At 37.4% G+C, this 18,315-nt stretch overlaps 1 protein-coding gene across 1 annotated transcript in view; it reads left to right on the top strand.

The window, feature by feature from the left end:
• Positions 1–18,315, top strand: part of STPG4 (sperm-tail PG-rich repeat containing 4) — a 42,284-nt gene that overhangs the window by 8,684 nt on the left and 15,285 nt on the right. Inside the window, exons 4-5 of the mRNA XM_063077647.1 lie at positions 13,168–13,232; positions 13,450–13,504. Coding sequence (XP_062933717.1) covers positions 13,168–13,232; positions 13,450–13,504 — 120 coding nt within the window. The remainder of the gene's footprint in view (positions 1–13,167; positions 13,233–13,449; positions 13,505–18,315) is intronic.

Below are 18,315 nucleotides of genomic sequence, written 5' to 3'. Positions count from 1 at the left end.
TGGTCTGTGTATGTTTTTATGCCAGTACTATGCTGTTTTGATTACTGTAGCTTTGTAGTATATTTTGAAGTCAGGTAGTGTGATTTCTCTAGCTTTGTTTCTTTTGCTCAGAATTACTTTGACTATTTGGGGCCTTTAATGGTTTCATATGAATTTTAAGATTGTTTTTTCTGTTTCTGTGAAGAATGTCATTGGTGTTTTGATAAGGGACTGCATTGATTGTGTAGATCACTTTTGGTAGTATGGTCATTTTGATAATATTAATTCTTTAATCCATGAACATAGATATCTTTCCACTCTTTTGTGTTCTCTTTAGTTTCTTTCATCAGTATTTTACAGTTTTCTTTGTAGAGATCTTTCACCTCCTTAGTTAAATTTATTCCTAGATATTTTATTTTATTTTATTGTAGCTATTATAAGTGGTATTGGTTTCTTGATTTCTTTTTCAGCTAGCTCATTATTGCTGTGTAGAAACACTACTGAGGTTTGTATGTTGATTTCATATGCTGCGACTTTACCGAGTTCATGTATCAGTTCTAAGAGTTTTTTGGTGATGTCTTCAGGTTTTTCTATATATAAGATCATGTCATCTGCAAACAGGGACAAGTTAACTTCCTCTTCTCTAATTTGGATGCCTTTTATTTCTTTTTCTTGTCTAATTGCTCTGAGTAGGACTTCCAGTAATATTTTAGATGGGAGTGGTGAGAGTGGGCATCCTTGTCTTGTTCCAGTTCTTAGAGGAAAAGCTTTCAGCTCTTCCCTGTTCAGTATGATATTAGCTGTGGGCTTGTCATATATGGCTTTTATTATGTTTACATATGTTCCTTCTATATCTAATTTGTTGAGAGTTTTTATTGTAAAAGATGTTGAGTTTTATCAAATGCTTTTTCTGCATCTATTATTATTATTATTTGGCATGTGGCCAGTACAGGGATCAATACAGTTTTGAAAATGCGGCTTGTTATTGATTTCTAGTTTTATTTCATTGTGGTCAGAAGATACTTGATATGATTTCAGTTTTTAAAAATTTGTTGAAACTTGTTTTGTGGGCTTGACTTGTCTTATTTTAAATTCTTCACCTCTAGTGGGTAGTTTGTTTATTATCTTACTCTCCTTGGTGGTTTTATCTCACATCTCCTCTCTTTCCAAACCTCTAACACCTCCTGCCTAGTTCTCATTCTTGGTTTTTCTTCTCAGTCTTTTTTGCTGTCTCTGCTCTTGCTCCCTGATCTCCTTATCTCGTTGTGCCCCATGCACTCAGACCTTTTTTTCCATCCACATTCACTCCCTGGATGGTGATCTCATCCATTCTCAAGGCTGTGAACACCATCTATTTGTTGGGGATTACCAAAATTACGTCTCCTTCCTAGACTTCTTTCTTGATCTCCAAACATGTATGTCCAATTGTCTTTTTGACTTCTCCACTTGTATGTGTTATCCAGGGTTTCTGAGCGTTGGCACAATTGACATTTTGGAAAGGACAAATCTTTCTTGTGGAGGCTGTTCTGTGCATTGTGGCACGTTTAGCGGCATTCCTGGCCTCTACTCACTAGATGCCATTAGCAATCTCCCCTCCCAGTTGTAACAACAAATAATGTCTCCAGACATTGCCATATGTCCCTTGGGGGGCAAAAATACTCCTGGTTGAGAACCACTGGGTTAAGGCATTGTGATAGTGGGTGTGATCCCTGAGTATTTTTTCTCAGGGTCAGCAGACCTATTGTGAACTGGCTTCATTCTTGACTTCATCTTTTACTGCTCCCTCTCACTCTCTTACTGACTCACTGGCCTCCTGTCTGTGTTTTGAATTCACCACTCATACTCCCACCCAGGGTCTTTGTACTGATTTTCCTTTTTCTGGAATGCTCTTATCCCAAATATCTGCATGGCTAACTCCCTCTCCCTCTCCATCTTCAATCTTTGTTCAAGTGTCGCTGTCTGAATGAGCCTTATTTACATCTACCACTCCTGATCTTCTCTACTCTGCTGTTATTTTTTTCCAATGGCACGTATAGCCATCAAGTATACTATATAAGTGATTTGCACTTTACATTTATTATTTGTTACGTGTCTTCCCCCGTGAGAGTGAGGACATGAATATTAATCTGCTTGGTTCACTATTGTATCTCTGCCTCTAGATCAAGTGTCTGATGATTAATATTTGTTGAATCTGTGAATGAATTAATGATTACTCAAATATCTGAAATCTCTCAGGGCCTTACTCACTTGTGTGTTTTCTCAAGGTCTTGTTTCCTTGTGTGAGTGTGTGTGTGATTATCATTGACTGTGTGTCACTCACTCATTGATCTTGAAAATTTATTTTTGTGAATTCCCCAAGGCCTAAGATGATTATTTTCCTCCAGAGAAGTTTTGCTTTTGCTTCTGCTATATTTAATGGAACTACCAGTCTGGTACCACTAGAAATGCACTAGTTACGTATTCTTGGATCACCCCAGTGATGTGAATTTGGACTGGAATTCATGAAAAGGACCAGCCCGTTTTTATTATCTTTTAGGGGTGGGTTTCATCCTCCTTTCAGTTCTGCTTAGCACCAAGGCAACTTTCTGCAGTCCCCTTGGCAATGGAGTGAGGTAGGAGAGTTTACTTTTAGGAAGTGATCTTTTAGGGCCTCAAATTCTTGTGGGTAGGGCTCTCATTAGACTCCCCTGTCCCTTGGCATTGACCTCTAGATAGGCCCATTGATAGGCCCAGGCTTTGACCTCTGGATTCTTCTGGGGCTCTGAAGTTCCCTCAGACCCAGCTCTGTTCTTCTGCTGAGTTTAGTCTGGACCAGCATACATTCTGTGAGCAAAATTGGGCCACTTACCTCCCTGGCTTCTTGCTATCTCTTAGTTTAGAGTCCTATAATCACCTATTATCTTTTCAGCAATTTCATATCTTTTTAAAAACTCTTTTATTTGTAGTATTTTATCCCTCATTTCTAGTTGTGTGCAGTGGGAAGTTTCATCATCCAAATAACCTAGCTTGTCATTAGCAGAAACTACAACTTTTTCTTTTCAGAAATATATTGTGAGCCTTTTCCACACCATCATGTATTCTCTACACATCGTTTTTAATAGCTACGTAGTATTCTATTGTATGGACACATCCGAATATATTCAGCCACCCTGTTATTAGTCATAGAGTGGAATTGTTGAGGAAAGGGTGCGTAGAAGTCTAAGTCCTTTGAGATGCATTGCCCAAATACCCTACAAAAAGGTTGTGCTATTCTGCAAGTCACCTTGCAGAGTGTGTCTGTTACCGTTTTAAATGCACTGCTTATATTTTTAACTAGAAATATGGATCCAGTGACTTAACTGGAGGAGTTTAAAATATAGCTTGAAATCAACATGCTAGGGAAACTTCAGAACAACCCGAAGTCAGCTAAGTCTGTACCAGTCAGAACGTGGTTTCAGAATCTCCCTTCAATGAACGGGAAGGGGAGGATATGGTGACGCTGCCCCAGTCCCTAGCTAGTGAATCAGTACTGAACTAGGTTAGTAAATCCAAAAGAAGGTAGAGTGCTACCATTGTGAAGATGCAAGGGCATTTCCAGAAGATGCTTATCACTAACTGTGTGGCTTCAGCACTTGGATCAAGTGGTGAAAATGAGTCATATTCCCTTATAATCCAATTAAAATAGATTTTCTGATTTAAAAATGAGCAAGGGACATGAGCTAGCAGTTCTCAAAGAGATATACCAATTACTAAAAAACATGAAGTTATGTTTGGCTTCAACTAATAATTCAATTATTACAGAGGAATAATAACAGAAACCATTTTCACCTATTGAATAATCAACAATGTAAGTATGTTGATACCCAATATTAGCAAAGGGTATACAGAAACAGATATTCTCATGCATTGCTTATATGAATACAAATGGTGCAAATATTTTGGAGGGCAGTTTGGCAACCTACCTGTATTTTAAAGGTACACAGCCTTAAACTCAGCAATGCGACTGTCAAGAATTTACCCGACGGATGGTTTTACTAAAGTACAGTGAAATATTTATAATTATACTGCAGCATTGTTTCTAATATTATTTAACTAAAGGACTAGTTAAATAATGATACATCCATACAATGGCATACTGTACAACCATTAAAAAACAATGAGGTAGATGCATATATGTTAATATGCAAACATCTCCAAGTTATTACATGACAAAAATCAAGGTGTAGACCATTATTTATAGCATAATCATATTTGTATAAATGAAAACAAGTGTACATATATGTGATGTTAAATACATACTTTTTTTTCTGGAGAGATACATAATCATTAATAGTGGTTTTCATTTGGAAAGTAGGGTTAGATAGGGGTTAAGGAGACTTAATTTTTTTCTTACTGTAGATCTTAAATTCTTTTCAATGTGTAGGTAATACTCTTTTCAATCTTGTTCATTTGTAAAAATCTCAAAATTTTTTCCAACTCACATTTTTTTTCTCTTAGGTGTTTTTTTTTTCTTTACACATTCCATTTAAAAAATTCTGTTATTTACTGCCTAGGTTGGCAACATTTTGGTGAAAATCACAGTTAAACAAATGAAATTTAAAACTGTCTGAATCTTCTGTTCAGGTTAGCTTTAGCATTGCCTTGAAATTGAAGCTCATATAAAAGGAAACAAATTTGGTGATCTATCCCCTTCCTTGCTCCAATATCTGTTAGGTCAAAGGGAGGTAGACAGGCTGGAAAGGTGCCCTATTAAATTAGAGAGTGAATCATGGGCCAACCCCGTGGCGCACTCGGGAGAGTGCAGTGCTGGGAGCGCAGCAGTGCTCCCGCTGTGGGTTCGGATCCTATATAAGGATGGCCGGTGTGCTCACTGGCTGAGCATGGTGCGGCCGGTCACAGAAGACAAAAAAATAAATAAATAAATAAATAAATTAGAGAGTGAATCAAAAGATTCATTTTAATGTGTCCAAAAGACATCCTTGAGCAGCTGGTTGAGAGACTGAGGTTGAGAAAATCTGGGGGTTCATTGATCTTTGTTAGCTATATCTATACCTGTGTTGATGATATCTTTGAAGAAATGTTAATTTGCAACATGCTGCATGGTAAAATAACTGCTGAAGGAGTTTTCAACAGGGTGGCTTTTCATTGAGCAAGATATCAGCCAGAGTCTGTACCCAAGAAGGGGCTGACAGATGATACTGTGGCAGTGGGGGCAGATGTCAGGGCTGGATATCCTGGATCCTTCAGTAGCCATCATAGCATCCCCCAAGAACCCTCCCTCAAGGGTTCAGTGTGTGCAAGAGAGCGGAAAGAGGGTAAATGTTTAGAAAACAACAACAGTAATCTGAATACTCATTTTAGATTCGAAGTGTGAGGTGATTTTGAACACTTGCTCTACTATCTAGATGTGAACTGGTTGATAAGGGAGGGTTCCGGTCACTTTGAGAATTCAAGACTTAAGTGTTGGGGGGCTGGCCCGTGGCTCACTTGGGCGAGCATGGTGCTGACAACACCAAGTCAAGGGTTGAGATCCCCTTACCAGTCATCTTTAAAAAAAAAAAAAAAAAAAAAGGCTTAAGCGTTGGGATAACAAAGAGCAAAATGTAGATAAGATGAAACATTAAATAAAAAAGTGATCCTCAATTGAGCAGTATTTATTTAGCAGTATTTTATTATTAGCAGAGAATTTATCTCGGGCTAGAACTCACTTCTAGTTCTTAGAGAGAATTACAGGTACTGGTAAAATTAAGAACAGTATTATTGGTATCATTAGGCATGCTTCTTTTTTGAGAAAGTCCTATGTTGTCTATTTCTTAGACCTCAAAGAAGTCCTATTTGTGGGTTTGAGTTCTCAAAATAGTGTCACACCGACTTCCAGTTCTGCACATAATTCTATCCTAACACCAAGTTAAAAGCTAAATAAACTGAAAAATCAACAACTCTTCTTGGATGTATAAGAGAATTGAGGGCTGACTGCTGCCCCCCAAATTGGAGAGACAGCCAGGAGGATATAGAGAATCACAACTTACTAGAACAGAAACCCACGAATAGCAACCTCCACAGGAACCATGGCCAAGGTAAGAAAACCTGAACTGTAATTGATGAGTTTCTGGAGGCTCAGTGTGGGCAAGGCTGAGAGTTAAAAGCTCCAGGGGGACCCATTCATAGGGAAGCCCCCATGCTTTTGTGAGTTTTAAACTCTAGAAGCTCAACCAGGTTCTCATAGTAAATATCAGAGAAAAATTCTTTCATGCTTCTGGCAGAGTGAGAGGAAAAGGAACCTGTCAGAGCACTCCATTCGTCTAAACAAGGTCTGCCCTCAGGAGAGAACTATTCAACCAGCGCCTAACTTGCTGGGGTTTTATAAGAGCCTAACTGACCTGGGAGAAGGGAAATACCCAACTCCAGCCAGCTGTATTCATCCTGTCCCACCTAAGGTGGGGTGGTGGCTGAGAAAAGCTTGTGAATTTCACAGTCCAGAGGTACAGGTTAACTAAATTACTGAGACCTAATTATAGGACTCTAGAATACTTCCCCTCCCCCCACACCTTACCACCACATTACTAAAGGTCTATTTACAGCAGTTCCTTTCTCCCAGTACATCATGTCCAGCTATCAAAAAAATTACATGGCACACTAAAAGGCAAAAAACGCAATTTGAAGAGACAGAGTAAACATCACAATGAGACACGGCAAGGATGTTGGAATTACCAGACCAGTAATTTATTTATTTTCAGGTGCTCAAATTTTTATTTTAATTCCTACAAAATACTATAAAGAAACACAAACTAAACAGATATATACGTGTAAATATGTTCAAAGTTTTATTTCTGAAAAAGAATATAAAAGAAGATGATAAAAAAAAACACCTAAAAATATTTAAAACCAGTACTATGAAATTGATTTACTCAAAGGAAAATAATACTAATTTTAAATTGCTGGTTGTAGTTGGTTTTACCAGACCAGTAATTTAAAACAACTATGACTAATATGTTAAGGGCTCTAATGGATAAAGTAGACAGCATGCAGAAACAGATGGGCACTGTACACAGAAAGGTAGAAAGTCTAAGAAAGAACCAAAAAGGAATGCTAGAGATCAAAAACACTAACAGAAATGAGCAATGCCTTTGATGGGCTTATTAGTACACTGGACACAGCTGAGGAAGGAATCTCTGAGCTTGAGGATACCCCAATAAAAACCTCCAAAACTGAAAAATAAAGACAACAAAGACTGAAAAACAACAACAACAAAAAAACGAGAGACCAAATTCTGGGCCATAAAACACACCATAACAATGTTTGCTCTTGATCACAATGGAATTAAACTACAAATCAATAACAGAAAGATAACTGGAAAATCCAAAAATATGTGGAGATTAAACAACACACTTCTAAATAACACATGGATCAAAGGATAAATTTCAAGAGAAATTTAAAAATATGAACTAAATGAAAATGAAAATACAATTCAATAAAATTTGTGGGATGTACCAAAAGCAGTGCTTAGAGAGACATTTATAGCCTTGAATGCATATATTATAAAGAATGAAAATCAGTCATCTAAGCTTGCACCTTAGGAAAGGAGAAAAAGAAGAGTAAATTAAATCCAAAGTAAGCAGAAGAAAAGAAAGAAAAATTAGAGTGGAAGTTGATGAAATAGAAAACAAGAAATCAACGGAGAAAATCAATGAAACTAGAAGCTGGTTCTTTGAAAAGATCGGTAAAATAAGCCTTTATTCAGGCTAAGGGGGATAAAAGTAGATGACACAAATTACTAATATCAGACACAAAAGAGGGGACATCACTGCAAATCCCAAGGACATTAAAAGGATAACAAAGGAGTATTATGTCCACAAATTTGATAACCTAGATAAAATGGACCAATTCCTTGAAAGACACAAATCTACCAAAATCACACAAGAAGAAATAGACACTCTGAATAGACCTATATCTATTAAAGAAGTTGAGTTAATAATTAATAACCTTCCAAATTAGAAAATGCCAGGCCCCGATGGGCTCACAGGTGAATTCTACCAAACATTTAAGGAAGAAGTCATACTAATGCTTTACAATCTCTTTCAGAAGATAGAAGCAGAAGGCCTACTTCCTAACTAATGTGATTTATTAGCATCGCCCTAATACATCAGATCAACAGCTAAAGAAGAAAAGTCACATCCTATCAATAGATACAGAAAAAGCATTTGACAAAATCTAACAGCCATTCATAATAAAAATTCTTAGTAAACTAGGAATAGAGGGGAACTTCTTCAATTGATAAAGAACATCTACAAAAAACCTACAGTCATCATTATACTTAAGGTGAGAAACTTTACTTCTTTACCTTTAACTTTATGATCAGGAACAATGCAAGGATGTCTCCTCTAATCACTGCTTTTCAACATCATACTGGAAATTCTAGCTAATGCTTTAAGACAAGAAAAAGAAAAGAAAAACTGATTGGGAAGGAAGAAATAAAAGTGTCCTTGTTGACATATGACATGATTGTCTATGCAGAAAGTCTGAAAGAGTCAACAAAAAAACTCCTGGAACTAAGAGCAATTATAGCAAGTTTGCAGGATAAAAGTATTTTTTTTTCTGACCGGCAACCCTCGGCACAGTGTTGTCAGCACCACACTCAGCCAGTGAGCGCACAGGCCATCCCTATATAGGATCTGAACCTGCAGCCTCGGCGCTACCAGCACTGCACTCTCTCAAGCGAGCCATGGGGCCGGCCCAGGATAAAAGTTAATATACAAAAGTCAGTTGCTTTCCTATATCCCAGCAATGAACAAGTGGAATTTGAAATTCAAAACACACAATACCGTTAAAAAAGAATGCCTTTCTCTTTCTTCCATTGGCCAAACATTTGGCTAGAAATTATGAGATTAGATGAAATGAAGCTGCTTTTCTCCCTTCTCAAACTGTATGTATGTCAAAACTCCTGATGACAGAAGGGATTATTTGCATCGTGAAATAAAATATTACTGGTAAACACACACACACAATACCATTTACATTAGCATCCCCAAAAGTGAAATACTTAGGTATAAATTTTTTAAAAATATGTACGAGATTTATATGAGAAAAACTATAAAACTCTGATGAAGGAAAGCAAAGAAGAACTAAGTAAATGGAGAGATTTTCCATGTTATGGATTAGTATTGTCAGGATGTTCACTTCTTCTCAACTTAATCTTTAGACTCGATGCAATCCCAATAAATCTCAGCAAGTTACTTTGTGGATATCAGCAAACTGATTCTAAAGTTTACATGGAGAGGTGAAAGACCCAGAATAGCCAACACAATATTAAAAGAGAGTAACAAAGTTGGAGGACTGACACTGCCTGACTTTAAAGCTTACTGTAAAGCTACAGTAATCAAGAGTGTGTGGTATTGACAAAGAATAGACAAATAAATCAATGGAACAGAATAGAGGGCCCAGAAATAGATCCACACAAATATAGTCAACTGATTTTTGACAAAGGTGCAAAAGCAATGCAATGGAGAAAAGATACATGGAAATCCACATGCAAAAACAAACAAACAAACAAACAAAAAAGAATCTGGACACCGACCTTAAACCCTTCACAAAAATTAGCTCAAAATGGATCACAGACCTAAATGTAAATGGCAGAACTATAAAACTCTCGGACGATAATAGTTCTTGAAAATCTAGATGATCTTGGGTTTGGTGATGACTTTTTAGATGCAACACCAAGGGCATGATCCATGAAGAAAAGAATTGATGAGCTGGGCTTCAAAATTAAAAATTTTGGCTCTGCAAAAGACACCATGAAGAGAATTAAAAGACAAGCCATAGATTTTGAGAAAATATTTGCAAAAGACATATCTGATAAAGGACTGTTATCCAAAATATAGAGAACCCTTAAAACTCAACAATGAGAAGACAACTCAATTTAAAAATGGACCAAAGATGTTAATAGACAACTCATCAAAGATTTATAGATGGCAAATGAGATATGTGAAGACGCTGCACATCCTGTGTCATCAGGGAAATGCAATCCAAATTAAAACAACGAGATGCCACTACATACCTATTAGAATGGCCAGAATCCACTGTCACCACCAAATGATGGCAAGGATGTGGAGCAACAGGAACTCTTCATTTATTGCTGGTGGGAATGCAAAGTGATACAGCCACTTTGGAAGACAGTTTGGAAGTTTTTTAAAACAAAACTAAACATACTCTTACCATAAGATCCAGCAGTTGCACTCCTTAGTATTTACCCAAAAGAGTTGAAAGCTTATATCTACACAAAAACCTGCACATGGATGTTTATAGCAGCTCTATTCATAATTGCTAAAACTTGGAAGCAACCAAGATCTTGTTTAGTAGATGAATGGATAAATAAACTGTGGTACATTCAGAGAATGGAATATTATTCAGTGCTAAAAATGAATAAGCTATTAAGTCATAAAAAAAGACATGGAGGAAACTTAAATATATATTTCTAAGTGAAAGAAGCCAATCTGAAAAGGCTACATACTATATGATTCCAACTAAATGACATTCTGGAAAAGGCAAAACTATGGAGACAGTAAAAAGATCAGTGGTTGCTAAGGGTTAGTGGGGAGGGAGGGATGTATATATAGGCAGAGCACAGATGATTTTTAGGGCAATGAAAATACTCTATATAATACTGAAATGGTGGATACATGTCACTGTACATTGGTCTGAATCCGTAGAATATACAACACCAAGAATGAACTGTAATGTAAACTATGGACTTTGGGTGATAATGATGTGTTAAGGTAGGTTCATCAGTTATAGCAAATGCACCACTCTGGTGCGGGGTGCTGATAATGGGGTAGGTTTTGCATGTGTGGGGGCATAAGTTATATGGGAAATCTCCATACCTTCCTCTCAATTTTGCTATGAACCTAAAACTGCTCTAAAAAAGTAAAATCTTAAAAAATATATATGCTTATACTTCAAAAAGTTCATGGAAAAATAGAATTAAAAGATAATGCAGGGTGACTGGCTGTTAGCTCAGTTGGTTAGAGTGTGGTGCTGATAACACCAACATCAAGGATTTGGATCCCCTTGCTGGCCAGCTGCCAAAAAAAGAAAAGAAAAGAAAATGACTCTTTTCCATGAAGTTTTTAAAGTACCCTCACATATTGCCACACCAAGAGCCTAGTAAGTAGGGTTGGCTTTTTTCACATCATTCCAGTTTTCTGACATTGAAGCTGTTGGTACAACATAACTAAATTATATATCCACACTAATATCAATTACCCTGCCTTATTTTATTACTCCAAGCTCTTACAAGATTTCTGAGTGCCTAATCATCATGGACTGAAACATTAACTAACTAGAATTAGCTATTTTTATGGGCACATTGTCTAGATTCTCTAAGCCTTACATTATACACTACAAATGAAGAACTAAAAAGCGGATGTGGGAATTAGAAAAGAATAGATGTACACACACACATACATGTATACATATATGTTCCATTAGGCCCAAGGACAATAGAACCACCCAGATAGTTTGCAACAAGTTTAGCAATGGACAGAGACAGTCTCTTCTGTAAGGCAACTGATTATTCAAGACTTTATGTAGAAAAACCCTCTCTCAGCTGTGTTAAATAGCAAAGAATGAACAATGCCAAGTACAGTAGGATGAATATACGGGGATGCTTCAAAAAATTTGCAGAAAAATAGAACTAAAAGGTAATATGAATCTTTCCAGGAACTTTTTGAAAACCTCTCGTAGATGTTGCGGATAACCAATAATCCTTTCCAGTCTAGTGCTCTCTAAGAGTTTTCCATGAGCACTTTGGTACAGAAATCTCATGTGGATTGCTGAGTACAGATGAATAAACAGCTACTTTAAGGGTTTTTTTCCCTTTTTCAGTTCTCTTTCTCCTTTCTCCTCCTGTTTGTGTGTATGCGTATAAGAGAGAAAAGCCTAAAGCATATATACACAGTTCAAAGTAAATAGATAGCAAATATCCATGTAACCACCATCAAAATCAAGAAACAGGATGTTACTAGCCCCCCAGAAAACCCCCTGCTTAAAATATGCTTCTGTGTTTCTATAGAGAATACCCTTGTTTCCTTGGTGTTTATTATGTCAAGTGAGCAATTAACAAGGCACAGGTGCATCAGGACAATGTGTGCATTTCACCATAAAATTTGTATTTACTGTTATCATCACTGTATCCACAAAAATCTCCTTCTGCAATCAAAATTGTGTGCTAATATGAGAAAGACAGCTGCCGGGTGAAATGTAATAACTGAATTTCCATGTGGCAGGTAATGCCAGAGTATGGATTCTTTATTTGCAACAAAGGCAGTTTTGTGTTTTAAAATCTGTAAAAATAATAGGAGTTGGAGGGAGGTTGTTCACTGAGTCTTCCTAGGATGTTGTAATATAATTCCTCCCAGCCAGCTCCTTTATAGGAAGCTCTGGAGGTCTGATCCATCTTCTCCTGGCTGCTGCTTCTCATGTCTCTTCCTCCCATCCTTCATGCATCCTGCTCCCTACCCTTGCCAATTACTGACACTCCCTTGCTTCTTATTCCTCCCTTTCTTCTTATTCATGACCCAGGGACAGTACAGCCACCCACATAGTTTGCAACAAATTCCGTGATGGATGGAGAGACAGTCTCATATGTTAAGTGTATGTAAGTCTCTTCCTTCTTGGAATACCCTCCCATGCTCTCCTTGGGAAGAAGTCCTACCTTTCTTAAAAGCCTCCGTCAAATCCCATACCCCTCAAATCTTTACCGTCTTTAGATCACCCTGTTAGATTTAATCTCTCCCCACCCCCACGTCTGTAGTCTTCTTTTAGCACTGTGTTTTATGTTGGAATTGTTTCTGTACATGCCTGTCACTCCTGCTGGTCAGGGACCATGTCTCTCCTACCACTGTATTCCCCACCACTACTCTGCTTTGCCCCAGAGCAGGCTCACTAAGTGGTCGAATTGATTTGTTGAATCTAGTGCATTTAAAACATGATCCATTTTCCTATGCAGCATAAGGCGTATTGTCTACAAAACTCACCATGAAAAGTGAATATATGTTGAAAGTTTTGAAGCTCCACCTTTTCCACCATTACAGTAGAGAATAAATTATATATGATGTATGGTCATAAAATAAAGGATTATGAATAACAGATAATAAAATGAGTTTACGACCTATATATTAATCTGTTATTGGTGTCCTTGTCCATTCTGTGTAGTCACTTCAGCTTTCCCCAGGGCAATACGATGTACTTCCTACACCAGTTCCCAAGTACGCTTCCAGGTAATTATATACTAAGTTATTTTTCATCATTTCACTCATGCCTTTCTGTTTATGTACTTACATACCAATACTCATGGCTTTTAAACCTCATTTATGCACCTCATATTCAGATTAGCATTTTTAAGTATTTAATGAGAGATAGGGAATAAATTACCAAAAATCTTCACTTTAAAAATAGATTTAGAAAATCATTTTCTTTTTTCTTTTTTTAATATAGGAACTTTGTATTTCGTTCAACAGTTCAAAGATTGCCAACAAGCTGCTTCACTCCTGTAAGTATAAAGTAGATGGTTAACTCATGATGAATTTGATGTTTAAAATATACAATGTGGCTGGTCCAAATGTAATGAGTTATCTGAATTGATTGTTCACAGTGGGTTACAGATTGAACTTGTTCTACTCTATACTCTTTCTCACTACTGTACTTGTCTTAAAAGAAAAAAAAGGAAAGAAAAAGAATTTTAAAATATATACAGTTCCTTCTGATATATTAACATTTTGCTCATCGTAGATAAGCTATGAATGATTAATGCTACTGATTTAAGAGATACTTAAAGTATATACTTCAAGTATATTTGAAGGATGTATTCTTGGGATTTCAATGTAAGTAACCCATTTGCGGCAAGGTATAGAAGAAAGTAAAGGACTTTCTTTAGGTCTTGACTCAAATATCACCTTCTCAGTGAGGTCTTCCCTAGTAACCTATTCAAAATTTCCAGTCCCCCTTCCTTGGTTTATTTTTTCTGGAAAGCAATCATTATTGTGTGATACGCTACATTTAAAATTTTACCTATCCTGTTTGCACCTGTCTCCTCCACTAGAATGTAAGTTTCATGAAGGCAGAGATTTTTGTCTGTTTTTGTCCTGTACACCTAGCACCTAGAAAGGTGGCTGAATCAATTAAATCATCAGAGATAGGCAATAGATCATTGTATCAACAACAAAAAGGAAGAGTATCTCTAACGTCTTTCTTTTCAAAAATGTGAAAATGTTGAATAAGACTTGGGAAAATATTTCTTAGAAAGTGAAAATCCTCTTCAGTTTCTAAATATTTCCAAATGCTTGTACATGAGTTATGATAAATATGTACTTTTTGTGATAAGTAATCAGTAAGGGGTCAAAAAATAAACAATGATATAAATAATATGAAAGAATGAGAAAATATAAAATTGTTTTGGGGTGGTTTGATGGACTGTGGTTATTTATTTGTTATTACAAATTCTGGATCAAAAAAGACCATACAGCAAATATCTGAAAGAGGAATTGAGATAACTGAACAGAGCTTAGAAACAGACCCTAGAATATACAAGAGTTTTATGTTTAAAAAAGATGGTATGACAAGTCAGTAGGGAAAAGAAAGGATATTTTGTGCTAGATAATTGATTAAATAACTTGCAAAAATTAAGTTTAGATTCTCACTTCACACCATACATTAACATAAATTCCATATTGATTAAAGAATTAGATACCTTTGAAACCATAAAACAAGGAGAAAATATATAAGTGTATATCTAATCTTAGGATAAGACAGACTTTCTGAGATAATAGCAATGGAAAAAATTTCAAAGGAAATTTGATTTGATTACATAGTATTTAAATTTTGGGGATATCAGAGAACAAATTTTAAATAAAGTTAATAGGCAAATGCAAATTAGGAAAAGTATTCTCAACATACGTAGCAGATAAAGGGTTAATGGCCTTATCTATAAAATTCTTTTAACAAACTATAGAAAAAACATAAATAGAAAAGTAAAACAGGCTGTGCATGGACAATTCATAAAATAAGAAATTCAGATATCCAATAAATGTGGAAAATCTTTTGATCTCACTAACATTTAAATATGTTCAATATGAAAGGCTGATTGAAAGCTCTGTGTATGTGGGTGGTATAGTAGGCTAAATAATAATGGCCCCCAAAGATATGTGCATGTTCTAATGCCTGGAAGCCATGAATGTTACCTTACATGGCAGAGCTTTGCAGGTTTGATTAAGTTAAGGATTTTGATGGGGGAAATTATCCTGGACTGCCAGGGTGGGCTCTAAATATGATCACAAGTGTCCTTATAGGTGGGAGGCAGGAGACTTCACACACACACACACATGCACGCATGCATGCACGCACGTGTGAGAAGGCGATGTAGATATGCGGGCAGAGATTGCAGTGGTGCAGCCACAAGCCAAGAAATGCTGGCAGCTGGAAGAGGCAAGGAACAGATCTTCCCCTGGAGCTGCCAGAGCAAGCATGGCCCTGCTGACACCTTGATTTTAGCCTAGTGAGACTGATTTCAGACTTCAGCCTCTAGAATAAATTTCCATTGTTTTAAACCACCACATTTACAGTTATTTGTTACAGCAGCCATAGGAAACAAAGATGGGTGGGGATTATCTCCAGATTTCACAGTGGGCTTTTCCTTTGGTAGCCCATAAATATCTATATCTGTAGGCCTTTTCTCTAGGACATGTCACTTGCTTCAGAATGACTTGTTAGCCTCCTGCCTGGGATTGCCAGTGTTCTGAGAGCTGAGTGAGGGAAGGGGCCAGAGGTCTCACAATTCATTGTATAGAAGTTCACTTTATTGCTGTTTTCAGTAAAGGGCCCTGTCCTCACAGTGCCTGGGGCTCTTGAGTCTGGATATCTGTTACAGTCTCCCCAGAAACTAAACCCCTGTCTCCCTAGGGATGAGGAAAGGGGAGTTGCCTGACAGCTGGGGGTGAGGTGCAGCAGGACCTGGGATAAAACATTCAGCCAGGCCTCCTGCCTTCCGATCTACTCCCACCACCCACCTCCACCTCACAGGTGCCCAATGCCTCAAATACCTGAGCTTCTCTTGGGTTCTGTGGAGCCAATCACCCTGCTTCTCATTGGCAAGCTCTCTCCAAGCACTTAGGCTTCTGTTTCTCCACCCTGCTAAGTCAGCTACTTATTCCTCCAAACTGCTTCACATCTTCCAAAAATATGTCACCATCTCTTGTTGGCTGTTGTCTCTTCTTTTGGCTCTTTTTTGTATGTGTATATAGGTGTGTGTGTTGGGGGGAAGGTAATTTACACCTTTTTATTTGATGGTAAAGGAAAGGCGATAAATGCATGTGTTCAGTTGGCTTTGGGAGCAAGCAGTCAAAACACCAGTTTTTCCCCCACCGAGTAATATCATATTTCCTTTGAAATACATGCTTTAAATGAATGCTGTGAGTTAATAATGATTTGTTTACTATTAGTAAAGAACAACTCAATTAAAAATAATTTTCTTTTAGTTGGGTAGGCATCCTGCTGGACAAGCTGCCTGGTATGTGAAATAGCACAAGGTAGTTGATTCTGATCATTTTTGCCAGCATTCTCATCGCTTTCATGCAGAAGATTTTTGGAGATCCTTGCTGCCACTTTCACTGATGTCACCTCCTGCATTCCATTTTATAAATAAAGGTGATTTGCTGATTTGGAACACCCCGTCCTTCAAAAAAGTGAAAAAGAATACTTTCATGGAAGATGTTCTAAGGCAAAGAAATAGTCCAGGGCTGTGATTCATGTCTTTCCTAAACATATATTCCCAGAACAGATCTGTGGGTTTGGTTTATATCTGTAAACTTGGAAACTGCAGAGAGCAAAGTCTTTTGACCCCGGCAGTGGGAGATGGGGGCACGCAGTGTGAGTATGGTGAGGAAACAACACTTGCTAGGAGGACACCATCTTACGCCTTCTTGTGCTAAACGCACTGGTCTTTAGGCCATTGTTATGTGCCATTCAGCTTTTATCTGAAAGACCTATTTGATTTATTTTATCATTCAGTTTAATCATCCTAGAAATTGACATCCTCACAGAGCTGTTAAGGTTTGTTAGAACCGGTACAAACTGTTTCAGTCAACTGTTCTGTTATGGTCAACGCTGATAATGATCTTGACTATTCATTGAGCCAGGCAGAGTGCTCAATGACAAACATTGACTGTCTCATTTTTTTTCTTAATTTTCACTTACACATTGTAATTGTACATACATATGGGATACAATCTGATATTTTAATACATATATATGTTGTATGACTGTCTTATTTAATCCTCACAACTTGGTGAGGTCATATTTATTTATCATCTCTATTTGATAGGTCAGGAAACGGAAGTTAATTGTTCACCGTCACACAGTTATTAAGAGATAGAGTCAGGATTTAGACCCAGTCAATGGTGACCTCAAAGCCTGGGCTCGAAGCTGTCCTGCTAGTGAGTGAGCTTAATCAAGGACCTAATCTGGGGCCAAGGCCAAGAGGTCAATATTGTGTCCATGTGTCTCTTACAGCTACAGAGAAGCTAGAGACTTGGAGGGAAGGGAAGGTGAGGCATAGGGTTCAAAACCAGGGCATTAATTGAAACTATGTACAGAGTGATTGGATCTGGAGGTTCCCCTCACCTCCTCATGTGGAATGCCGCCATTGGACATTTGCCCCTTGGGCCAAAGATTGGTAGAGTTTATCCTCTGGAAAATTCTCAGTGAGTTCAGAGGAAAGAGAACCACATCCTGACACTTAGGGTACCTCAAGAAAAAGACTGGATAGCCATTCAGTTGGCCAATCTCAACATATCCCAGCCAAATACCTAGAGCTTCCACTAGGCAGGTGAGAAAATCCTCTAACATGAACAAGACATGGAGATAGAAGGCTGGAAACCTGGTTGGAAATAGAATTCAGGGAATAGAGAGGGAAGATTTTTAAAAAATACAATTAGTATTCAGAGAGAGATGACAAAGGGAAAATTATTTTCAACTTAGTTATTTTGAGCTTAGTTCAGCCAAACTATCCATCAGTTGTGAAAACAAAATACATTTTCAAACATGCAAAAACTTATAAAAATTACCTTCCAAATACCTTTTTAAAGATACTACTGCTAATAAAATACAGCCAAACAAAGGAATAAATCCAGAAAGAAAGGCATGGGATCCAGGAGAAAGTAGATACAATGTGGAAGAGTAGTAGAGATGTGCCAGGTTGACCACTGTGCAGCAGACTGAGAGACCAATCTGTATGGAGAAAGAAAATAGGGAACTCCAGAAGGAATATCTCTAAGAAAAAAAGGTTCAAGAACAGCTGATATGATGGGA

Source organism: Cynocephalus volans, chromosome 14 (assembly GCF_027409185.1).
Source record: "Cynocephalus volans isolate mCynVol1 chromosome 14, mCynVol1.pri, whole genome shotgun sequence".
NCBI classification, from domain to species: domain Eukaryota; kingdom Metazoa; phylum Chordata; class Mammalia; order Dermoptera; family Cynocephalidae; genus Cynocephalus; species Cynocephalus volans.
The sequence above is the reverse complement of the archived record's forward strand: the minus strand, read 5'-3'. Positions and strand labels throughout refer to the sequence as shown.